General features: G+C 38.8%; 1 protein-coding gene across 1 annotated transcript in view; it reads right to left on the bottom strand.

The window, feature by feature from the left end:
* Positions 1–12770, bottom strand: part of LOC121321625 (ADAMTS-like protein 1) — a 100159-nt gene that overhangs the window by 14214 nt on the left and 73175 nt on the right. The window contains exons 19-22 of the mRNA XM_041260630.1: positions 11367–12468; positions 11061–11188; positions 10330–10458; positions 1233–1415 (exon numbers count right to left, since the gene is read on the bottom strand). Of these exons, the coding sequence (XP_041116564.1) occupies positions 1233–1415; positions 10330–10458; positions 11061–11188; positions 11367–12468 (1542 nt within the window). The remainder of the gene's footprint in view (positions 1–1232; positions 1416–10329; positions 10459–11060; positions 11189–11366; positions 12469–12770) is intronic.

Raw genomic sequence — 12770 nt, 5'->3', positions numbered from 1 at the left:
TACATTGTGAAAAGTGTTGAATTTAAATCAAGGGAAGTAATGTTAAAACTGTACAATGCACTAGTAAGACCTCATCTTGAATATTGTGTGCAGTTCTGGTCACCTCGCTATAAAAAAGATATTGCTGCTCTAGAAAGAGTGCAAAGAAGAGCAACCAGAATTATTCCGGGCTTAAAAGGCATGTCATATGCAGACAGGCTAAAATAATTGAATCTGTTCAGTCTTGAACAAAGAAGACTACGTGGTGACCTAATTCAAGCATTCAAAATTCTAAAAGGTATTGACAGTGTCGACCCAAGGGACTTTTTCAAGCTGAAAAAATAAACAAGGACCAGGGGTCACAAATGGAGTTTAGAAAAAGGGGCATTCAGAACAGAAAATAGGTGGCACTTTTTTACACAGAGAATTGTGAGGGTCCGGAATCAACTTCCCAGTAATGTTGTTGAAGCTGACACCCTGGGATCCTTCAAGAAGCTGCTTGATGAGATTCTGGGATCAATAAGCTACTAACAACCAAACGAGCAAGATGGGCCGAATGGCCTCCTCTCGTTTGTAAACTTTATGTTCTTATGTTCTTATAAACAATTAAGATAGCTGATTCCTCATCCAGCGCTCACAGAATATCACAGACATTTGCCAAGCTTTTTGAGACGTTATAGTAATAAAATAATGACTTGGATAGTATTATTGAGGAGTTTGGTGATAAATCAAGTGATCAGGAGATGATTTATCAGTATGCTCGACTATGAAGAGGTATGTGATAAATACAGCGAACAAGGAGTGGGGCAGGGCTGGAGATGCAGTACTGAGTGTCCTGTTGATATGCAGTGCCTTTTAAACCTGTTTTATTTTGAATAAAATTACTTTTAAAACAGCGTTTGTAAAATAAACAGCCCGTATGAAAATAAATTAGACCTGTACTACTTTGTTGTGTCAGGATAAAATGGGCTTCAAATGAAAGTGTGTGTAATAAAAAGAAGACATGTTATGAATGGTTAAAAGACAGACCCATTCCAATAGAAAATAAGGTATGTCAGTAACTTATAGTACGTACACCCCACCACGGGTATAAATATCTCTTACTGGTGTCAGTATTTTGAAAAGTAGGCCATATCAAAATGGGTCATTGTGAGTCATTTGAGTGACAGAGGACAAGGTTTGCATGTCAGTGTGGTAGTGCCTAGTACCTAACCATACTGTAGCCAAAGCTCTACCTTGGTTCAGTGACCTACCTAGTAAGAGAAGTTGTGTTACTTCAGTCACTTGTCCATAAGGATTCGCTGCCTGGCAGATGTATCGCCCCTGATCGAGCAGGGAAGCGTTCACTATCAGCAGGGATCCATCCTTTGACTGATAGTGGTTGGGGACAGACTTGCCATTCACTACTGTCCAGGAGATTTTAGATTTTGGGATGCCTGCAATACAAGTCAGAAATAATTATTTTGGCATTACTGTATACAGTGTCCATTTCAGAGTTGGGAATGTAAACGTAAAACGCAACATTTTGTTTTTGTCTTTATGAAGCTTTAAGTGTTATCTCTGACTGTATAGCTGATAAAAATATCAGTAAATCTTTGTTCCCTTTCAATTCTTCTAAATGTTAAAACTAAATAATTGGAGAGATAGATAGATAGATAGATAGATAGATAGATAGATAGATAGATAGATAGATAGATAGATAGATAGATAGATAGATAGATAGATAGATAGATAGAATACTTTATTAAACAATTAACAAAACAATAAATCATCAGTATCAAAAAACATTGCAATACAGAAACAAAAACAGGCCTGAACCCCCCCAGGTTAATAATGCTCTGACAGACTGTGGGTGCTGTTCTAAATTATTTCTGTCCTTACAGTGTTTAACTGTACAGTTAAAATCCCCACCAAAAATGAACACTGCTTCAAGTTTACAGTCTAATACAACTACTAATGTCTGGAGAAACTAATTCTCTCTTTACTTTCATTAGGTGCATAAACATTAATAAACTGAAAAAACAACTTTTCAAAAACTGCCTGGGCTTTAAGCAGTCACCTCTTAACAACCTCACTGACACTTACTGAACTGGGTTTGAAACGTTTTGCAAATGAAACAGCCACTCCTGCACTAAGACTAGTCCCATTTCCAAAAATAATACCCCCTCCCATTTTAACTGATTTAAGATCTACATGGGTTTCCTGCAGAAAATTAACATTGAGATTTTTCTAAGCTATGTAATAGAAAATAACTCTCTTGAGATCATTCCTACAACCAGTGATAATTAAAACCCCAATATTTAAATGGCTCAATAGGAGAAAATGAGAAAAGAACAAACGGACACAGAAAGAAAAAACAGCAGACAGTAATAACAGAAAACAGCTTGTTGTAACTAAAAGTCATGATCTTTTTTTTGTTTTCAAACCATTACGGATTTTACTTGTAATATTCTTCAGACGGACTGCTCCTGAGTGTAAATTTTTTTCTTGACAGAATGCATGAGCGCGGAAATAAATCAGTATTAGGAAAAAAAAACTCTATAATATTAATACCTCATCAGCCTTTGGACTGACCTAAAAACTCCTTTATACTTTGTGTGCTATATTCACCTTCAACTGTCTGTGATTCAGAGACATCTGATGCGATGGAAGAGTCAGAGAGACTGCCCTCCTCATCACTTTTGGAAGCTGAGCAATCTACAGCCACAGCATAGGCAGCCTGCAAGCTCTATGGCACAGAAGGATCCCAAGCAGACACTGAGCGCAGACCCCCACCCCCCACCGCTACACTAGTCTTTTTTTTCGCACCTCCCCTCAGCCTGTACTTTCACTGATTCTTTGTTACGCTGTTTAGCACTAACATCACTCGTCACTGTCTGATTTTCGCTACTGCCTGCCACCTCTCCTGACTGTACCATAGCGCTACTGCTTACCTAAAACAGTTAATCGATTCAGTCACGGCACACATTTCAAGAGGAATAAACTCATTGGACAAAACTTTAATACCATGACCACAAGTTAGCTTTTCAAAACAGAAATTAGTACTAATACTAAGAAACGAATTCACAGCAACAATGGTGTGCAGAACTCTCCACTGGAGATCCACTTTTCTGGATTGGTGGTTTATACAGGTTATTCCAGGCAGGTTTAACAGAAACTTCAACACCCAATCTCTTCCCCCCACTGCATATCTGGGACATCTTTCAAAATGTTAAAGTTCCTAATCTTAACACACAGCCTGTACAATGCTTTCTTTTCTATTTCTCCAAATTGCAGGCTGTAGAATGCTCCAAACTGTACAAGGTGTACTTGGGAGTCAGCTGTCAGGATCGACAGCAGGTCTAACCTGAGGCTTAAAAACCTCTGGCTCTAAACACTGATAACTGTTCCCTTTGAAAAACTGACTCATAACCTTCATACCCTCACTAAACAATGCTGCCCAGAGCTGTGCTAAAATTGGGCATTTCAAATTAGGATTATATACCAACGGCTCTTCTTATTGCCAGTACAACCCCACACGCCTAAAATCTTGTTGTACTCTAAATAGCATCCAGGCATTCAGCAGCTCCCTGTAAAAATCAGGAAAAATCCAACTGTGCAGTATTCAATAAAAACATCTGTCTGTCTAATCTCATCTTCCCTACCCATCGGAGGGAAAAAAAGCCAGTGTCCAGGGGAGCAGCTTCTGTAGAGAATACAGCCTAAATGCTGCCACCCTACTCACAATATCAACCAAACCCTGATCTCCCTCTTCAACAGACAAAAACAGTACACTCTGCTTTATCCAGTGCAATTGGTCCCAGAAAAAAATCTACTATCACTCTCCGGATCTCTTTTAATAACAACACAGGGGGATCTACACATCATAATCTGTGCCATAACAGAGGTTACTAGGTTGTTAATTACTCAAACTCCACCTCTATAGAATAGTTTAGTCAGTAGCCATCACCAGCTCTGCAGTCTACTTTTGACTTTATCTAACATCCCATTCCAGTTCTCTTTATCTACCCCCTCCTTCAAGAACACTCCCAGGTATTTAAAAACTGCTGGACTCAACTGTAACCCTGGGGGTAGATCTGGAGGCCTACTGCCTTCCCAATCACCTAATAAAAACACACTGCTTTTTTACTAGTCTATTTTTGCAGAGGAACCTTCTCTGAACGATGTCAAGCAATTATTTAATATTTGTACATCTTTTTTTCCACCCAAAACAAAGATTACAACATCATCAGAATAGGCCACCACTTTTATAGGCTCCTCCCCCGGTACATTTGGACTGCACAATCCAGATAACAAAAGCCTTAATTTATGGAGTAAGGGTTCAATTGAAAGCAAAAATAACATCCCAGACATGGAACAACCCTGAATTCCCCTCTGCACCTGAATAGGAGAGCTAAGCACACCATTCATTTTAAGGTGTACTAAAAACATTACTGTAGAGTAACTGAATTTTAGCCAAAAAACTGCGCCCAAAGCCAAAAGCTATAACTATATTAAATACGCAATCAAAAACTTTCTCCTGATCTAAAGAAATGAGACCAGCTTTAAATCCCAAAAGCTTGGAGGCTGCTAATAGAGCACCAGTCAGAAAGACATTATCAAACCTTGATCTACCGGGGACACAGTACGTTCGAGATGCACCACACAATTCATCACTTTGGCCAATCTGTTTGCCAAAGTTTTTGATAAAATGTTGTAATCTCTACAAAGGAGACTTATTGGATGCCAGTTCTTTATAGTACATAAGTCCCCTTTCTTTGGCCGCAAAGTCAATACTGTGTGCCGACAGCTCAAAGGCAGTTCCTTTTCCACAACATCCTCAAATACCACATCAAACAGATCCTTTCTGACTAGACCAGAAAGTCTAGACTAGAATTCTACTGGAATTTACCATCAATACCTGGTACTTTACCATTGTTAAGTTCTACAAAAGCATCGGAGAACTGGAAAGTCAACTCTGTCTCTCTCTCTCTCCAACTGATCCTTCTCCTCTTCAGGAACCTGGGCCAGACCTTCTAGGCACTGCTGAGTTTTACCAGACTCATCCCCAGCTTCCGCAGTAAACAAGTCAAAGTAAAAACCCACACTGTACTCCTGGATCACCTCAGGTTCGCTCAGTAGTTGTCCTTGATCCGTCCGTAAATAATAAATACCGTATTACTTCAATTTGTCGCTGTGGCGTTTATTTTAAATTGATCAAAATGACTGCGGCCCTTAAACGAGGGCGGCGATTATGCGAGGACGGCCTTTATTAATAATACCATGCTTTACAAACGCTGCAATATTTTATTACATGATTTAAGGCATTTTAGAAGTGGCGCGTGCGAGGCTCCAATCTGCAGCACTACACTCCTGTGTGTTTTTGGGGCTTGAATGTAAAACATTTACTGACAGTTACCGAGAGCCTATTAGGTGGGAGTTGGGAGGTCTAGGAGTACTGTACCAGCGAATCAGGAGTGTGTATTGGTTGTTAAGGGGCGGGACAATGCTGGTGTCGCAGTTCAGTCCAAGAATGTGACGTATATGTTTTTCTGCACCAAAAAAGTGTATATTAGTTTGTAATTTCTCTTTGGGGGCGTTACATGTACATAGTCAGTGTTGCGCATCTATTTGTTTACTGAGTGTGTTTATTTTAGTAGGGTGGAGAAAAAATACCTTAATGTTTTTCTATTGATAGCGGCGTTTATTCGAGGGCGGCCTCTATTATAAAGCTGATATATGACTGTGGCGTCAATACGAGGGCATCTTTAATACAAGGGTGGCGCCAAATTGAAGTAATACGGTAAGTTTTCTGAGCAGTTTTCTTTTCCAAAGCAAAGAAATTTTGTAAGCTTCAGGTCCTCAAACAGCCTGTCACTATAACTGGACCCAGAGCTCTATGGAGCTCATTGATGTCCTCCTCCAGCTCTCTTGTTGCTAAACCCGTACACTTAATAATATCTTCTGTATACTTTTGACAAAGTAGTTTAATCTGAACTTTAGGGACATCCCACCATAGCCTTAAAGATGAAAAATTACATTGTTGCCTGCTCCATCGTTCCCCCCCAAAATTAAAACATTTAATAAAATGAATATCATTTAAAAGCTTAGTGTTTAAACGCCAATATGAAGTATATACACATGAAGAAGGGATAAGCATGTTCAAATTAACCAAGCTGTGGTCAGAGAAACCAGTAGGGCATATATCACAGGTAGCAAATAAATTTAAAATGATGCTTAAAAACATAAAACCTATCAAATCTGACTTGTCAAAAACATCCAGCACTCCCTTTCACCCAAGTATACTGGCGAACATCAGGTTTCATCATTCTCCACACATCCTCTAGATCATGCTCTCTTAAGACAGAGTCCAGCTCACTGACTGACCTTGGATGGGGTTCAGAGCCATTCCTATCAACCTTGTTATCTACTGTACAGTTAAAACCCCCACCCAATAAAACCACATCCTTAGGCTGACACTGTGCCAGTACTTTATTCAGAGTTTGGAAGAATAACATTCTCTCTCTCCCATCATTTGGAGCATAAACATTTAGAAAGACAAGAGTCTTACTACAAATACTGACTTGAACTTTTAATAGCCGCCCTTGAACCTCTTCACTCACAACAAAAGAGTCCTGTTTAAAATCCTTAGAAAACAAAATCGCGACTCCTGCACTGAAATTATTGCCATGGCTCAGTATAACCTCCCCGTCCCACTGTTTAATCCAATCTGCCTTATTGTTTTCATCTGTACGTGTTTTTTGAAGCATGGAAACACTTATTTTCTTCTGTATTAAATATTCAAAAACTGCTGTTCTCTTTCCTATATCTCTCCCTCCATTAATGTTTAAAGTACCTAAATTAAAATTCTGCATAATTGGAGTAAAAGAGAAAATAAAACACAACAAACCAATAGACAGAAAGAAAAAAAAGATAGTTGTGCACATCTAAACATTTTTACTAGATTTAAAAGAAGCACACACTTTGCTCATTAAATTCTTCTATCGGTCTCATTCTTTTTTCTCAATTCCTGTGACTGACGCGTTGCGCATCAATTGCTGCGCAGAATTTACAAATAATTTCTAGTCAGGAAAGTGATCAACTACACTAATGTTTCTTTTAAGTTTAATCAGCTCCAGAAAACTACAAATACTTTCATTACTGTACCTTTCTCTCTCCAACTGACTAGCAGACATTTCACAAGTTACTGAGGAGTCAGTATCGCTCTCACTCACATCATTGTCAGCGTCTCTGCTGTCTTCCACTATAGTGTGAGTCACTGAGAGGTTGGCAGCACTGCTAACACTAACAGAGACAGTGTCTCTTCTCACAGCTAAAACATTCCTGGAGTCATCACTATGAGAGACTATAGTTTCTGAGCACACACTGTTTCGCTGAATGAATCTTGTTGGTTTTTTATTCTTCTTTTTCCCAGGCATTTTAAAATCAATATTTGTATTAATCACCTGCCCACCCTTCTCTATTTCTTCCTCTGATTGTATATTTTTAACCATTTTTAATCAGTTTCTAGAGCTCTTTGATTCGTCTATTCCCTTTCTTTCTGAGCGACAGACTCTGCCGCTGCAAACATGGGTCTCCCAGTCTCTCCCACACCGGGCACAACTGCAGTATTTTGAGTAGAGAGGTGCCTTACTCACAGGCACCTCTCTACTCTCATTCTGTTCACTAGTTTCTCCCCTTTCATTATCGTGGTGCTCACTGTTTTGTTGTATAGTTTTTGGCAATGTGTCCCTCATGCCCACAAGAGAAACGTTTAATTAATTCTTTTGAGGCAAAGATTACATAATCGGCACCATCAACGCGAAACATAAAAGCTACGTTTAATTTATCATTAGTTTTATTTAGATGTATATAGACCTGTCTCCTGAAGTAAACAATGTGTTTTCATTCAGGTTTTTTACAGCCCAACAGAATCATGAATATATCTGACATTATCTGTCTGTGCCGGTTAGTTCTTTTAAAATCAGATCATTTTTCAAATAAGGGGGAACATTCGAAATAGTAATTTTTTTTAGCTGGGACCACAAGAGGCAAAATAGAAACTAAAACCCCACTGATTACTAATCCCTGCTGCACTACCGTTTGAACTAATTCCTAATTACTGAGGAAAACCACAACAGCTTTATTCAACCTTGAAGCCAATTTAATGTTTCCACACCCAACTACTTTTCCAAGTTCGACAACACATTTTTGCACAGGTACTATACCATTAACAATGATTTTAATGCCGCGCCTTCTTGTTACATTTTCAAAACCAAAACACGAACCTTCCTTCCAGACTTAGCCATGGTGGCAGAGTCAGGTAAATAAAAAAAAAAAAATCAGCCAAACACTTAATAAACAAACAATCCATTTAACTGACACAACAAAGAAAACTACCCACACGCCAATGACTCGAGACTCACACACTCCCTCCCAGCAAACTCAGCGACAGACAGCATGAAAGGAGATAGATAGATAGTGTGACATATGATCAGTTCATAAAGATCCAAAGCAGTCCTACTTTCCTTTATAATAGGCTTTCATTTGAACTGCAAACCACCTGCAGAGCCGCCTGTAATTTTTAATAGTAATGAAGTGTAGAAAACCTGTCAGTTTGTACAATCAGCTCCAATGATTACCATATAGCCTTTTCTGCCCTTTGCGGCAATACTGTACGTTGGCTGCTTGCGAATCAGCATCACTGCAGAATTGTACCGAATAAAATAATAAATGACCTATAAAACAACCGCAATCAGAATACAGCAATTACCACCAAGACATTTCCATTTCCTGCATATGGTAATGGATAAAACCCCCATACATTCCTTACAATAGGCCTTCGTTTGAACTGCAAACTACCTGCAACATGCAGAGCCGCTGGCAGCTTCCATGATTATGATAGAGCCTTCTTTGCCCTTTGAGGCAATGCTGTACATTGTCTGCACAGTTTTGTGGTTATGCTTGAGAATCAACATCACTGCACAGACAAAGAAGTTCAACTGCAGAATTGTAACCGAATAAAATAATAAATTACCTATAAAACAACCGCAATCAAAATACAGCAATTCCCGCCAAGAAATTGCAATTTCATGCATACGCTAAAGCCCTGGAATTTATTTCTTAACTCTTTTCCTCCTGAGATTTCTAATAACCACAGTGCACCCCTGTGCATGTGTAATTGTCTGGTTTCAATACCGCACACGGTCTCACTGAAACCGAAGCACTTAGGGCTCAATTCTCAAATTGTCTCTAATGAATTGCATTCGTCTATGGCTTCACAAATGCAATTTCACATATGTTACGCTAAAATCCTTTTTTTACATTTAGTCGTTCAGATTAAGAAAGATGCTTTATACTAATAAACTCCAAATCCGACATACTTGTAAATTTTCTGTATGTAATGTAAACATTATTAATTTGTATTCACAAGTGTTTGATTAAGACAGGAATGGCGATATATATATATATATATATATATGTATATATATATATATATATATATATATATATATATTACAACCGATAATAATCTAATTGTGGTCAGCTTTATGAATGGGATTCAGAAATAAAAATACATAGAATTAAAAAAAAGTGTTTTACTTTACTTGAAAGTAACTTCAAACATTGTAACAAAGGAATTTTATGTTTAATCATGTTTTAAGATGTTATGGCGCTAAGGAGGAAAGATGTACTGGGAGCCATGTAAAGACACTGGGACTATGAATAGAGGGGATTTGCAAAGCCTGTTTTATATTACATTCCCTAATGAGCCACACACATTACTTACTGTATATAAAATAGCACTCAGACTGCATTAGTATCTCTTACACGTCGAACACCTGTGCAGGAATGATGTATGTGATGATGCGTTACAAACATGGTACTATTATGTAACTGCATGGTTTGAGGAACATTACGGTGGCGACAGCTTTGCAAAATTACTGCCACCCAAGGGTTATTTTTTCTTGTACAGCACCCACAATCAATCTTGAACTAGAGAATCCAGGACACAGTTGTATACAGAGAAGTAAGCCAATAGCTTAGAGCACTATGTCTTAAAACTTGAAAGTATGATATTAGAAGCTGAAAAGCAAACAATGGTGGCAACGGATTACCAAAAACACACAAGCTCCCCTCACTTGGATGCTTACAAATTTACTAGATATAATTTCAAACAAGGTTTTGAGTGAAAGGTTCTCTTTTTATTCCTGCACAATTCCAGTAGACGGTGAGAACCTGAACTGGGAACTCCCTTTTTAGGTGTTTTTTGCGAATTCAAAACCTACCACAAAACCTTCTACCACGGATGTGTGTTGCAATTTATTTGAGACATTTTTTTACCGTGTGATATTTTCATGACATGCTCACCTTCAACCTGACACCGGAGGGTAATGTTGGCACCGAGACGGCACGTAACTCTGCCTCCCACATCTACAGTCACGGAGCTCAAGTTTAGGATCACATGCTCGCCTTTGGAACCCTGGATCAGTGGCTTTCCTGTGAGGTAAAAAAAAAAAAAAATGATATAACAGCATTATGTGATGATAGGAGAACAACAAACAAGAATAAACGTAACTTCAGAAACAAATTATTATATTTTACAATCAATTTGGTATTTACTTTGTAATATGAGCATGTGTTTTTATAAAACTATGAGGCTTCATGTAATACCAATGAGCAGACTTCAAGAGATTATGTGAAGATAAAAACACAGATGCTGAAGCAGACTGAGTAAGCAGGTAAGCAGCAGATGTTTTGTATTAAACCATGTTGTAAGAAAGAAAAAAAAACAATTTAACATTTTCTTAAAAATGTTTGAGTTACGTGAGGTCATTTTTTTTTTTTTATGTCTGTACACAAATAGTACAAATAAAAAATGTATTAAAACTCAATGCTACTGGTTCTGAACTAACTCACAAAATACTATATGATATGAACAAAATGAAGAAGAAAGCTACATCTGTTTTTGTATTTCATTCACCATATAAATAGGGAGGTTTACATAAAATGTGCTGTTTTATCTAGTGGCTTTTGGGACATACTTGTTTTTAAAAGATCAATACTGCTAAGTTGTTTTAAAACTGAAAGAGCAGTCAAACCTGTCAGTGTGATGGTGGAAGAGAGGGCAGAGGAACCAACACTGTTCCTTGCAGTACACGTGTAGAATCCCACATCAGTCTCATTGGGTGAAAGAATCTGCAGGGATCCCTCTGGGAGCATTCCAACCCTGCAATATTTAGAGTATACTTATTTTTGTTAAATAGTGTTAAGACTAACAGATCCTGTATACTACCTATAAAAAACTTTCACATCCCTGGAGACAAAACGGGTGGCACCGAGCAATACAAAACCAATAGCATTGAGTTCAATTTTGCAATTATTGCACAGATGTGAGTAATACTTACCTACTGCTGGCTTTCAACTGCTCTCCATTCTTAGACCAGCTAATGGTTGGTTCTGGATTCCCTACAGCTTCACACTTGACGACCAAGAGGTTAATCCAGCTACGAAGGACGACTGTGTGACCAACATGGACAACAACCACAGGAGAGGACAAGTGTGGTTTCAGATGAGCATGTGTCTTCTTCACAATTAAAGGAGCCCTTAGATGCTGCCTGGGGTGCCCCATAGACTCGATAGAGCTTGACAAATCTGTATGTGGTGTGATTGGTGTTCCAGTATTAGATTTACGGACCAAAGATTCCAGTGAAATGGAGTTGCCTTTTTCCTGATACCTCATGGTGGACGCGTCGCTCTCAGCCTGGCTCTTTGTAACCTCCGTCAGCAGCTGGGTGAGGAGACGGTCGGCATAATCGCCCCTGAGCTCCTCGGGCTGTGCAGATAAGTTCTTGATGATCTCATCCAGCCTTCTTTGCTCGGTGACCATGGTGAGTGGAGCTGTTGCTTCCAGGCTATGGTCCTCTTCAGAGAAGGAGATATTTCTCTCTGATTCCTGCAGCTCCCAAGAGTCTGGGTTCTCCCTTGTCAGCCCTTTCATCTCAAGAAGTCGCAATACAATGTCATCGTACTGGCTAAACTGATCCTGGAAGACCCATATTTTGCTATTACCCATTGATTCTGCAATTGTCTTGCCACTGGATATCAACCACTGTTTGTCTTTTGACTCTTTAATTTTTGCTGCAGATGGTGGGGAAATGAGCTTATGGTTACCACCAATGAGCTTGACAATGAAGCTCTCCCTCATTGGCCCTGCCACACATGTATAGGTCCCAATGTCAGACGGCTTGAGGTGGTGGATTTTAATATATCCATATGCAGAGACTGTTAGGTGAGGTAAGCTGGTTAAGGGCTTGCTATCCTTTTCCCACTTGATTAGAGATTTCCGGAACCTTATGACAGGACACCTTAGAACGATGGAGGTTTTCGGTTTCAGATAAGCGTATCCACCCATGACAAACTGCAGCTTTCTCTCTTTTCTCAACTGCATGTAAACCTTCCTCAAAGTTATTATGTGTGGAGACAGTTTTTGGCCAGGATTCAAAGGTTCTAGAGTGAAAAAAAAAAAATTCTTTTGGAACTAGCTTTACAAGCAGAATTTTAAAAACAGGTCTCAGAATGGTTTAATGATACAATATAATATCCATTGGTGTCTGTTTATTACAGTCTTCCAGTAAGAACACAAACTCAATTACAGTATTTCCCTATAATAATATGACTGCCAAGAGTTGCCTGTCCTTCACACCTACAGTAGATTAATCATCCCACACCCTGTAAAGACTTAGTTGACGTACATGTGTGTGTGTACTCCATTTTGTGCTTGGCACACTAAACAACAAGGAAAGGAAACC

Source organism: Polyodon spathula, chromosome 1 (genome assembly GCF_017654505.1).
Source record: "Polyodon spathula isolate WHYD16114869_AA chromosome 1, ASM1765450v1, whole genome shotgun sequence".
Classification (NCBI taxonomy): domain Eukaryota; kingdom Metazoa; phylum Chordata; class Actinopteri; order Acipenseriformes; family Polyodontidae; genus Polyodon; species Polyodon spathula.
Note: the sequence above shows the minus strand (reverse complement) of the source record. Positions and strands in the feature narration are given on the sequence as shown.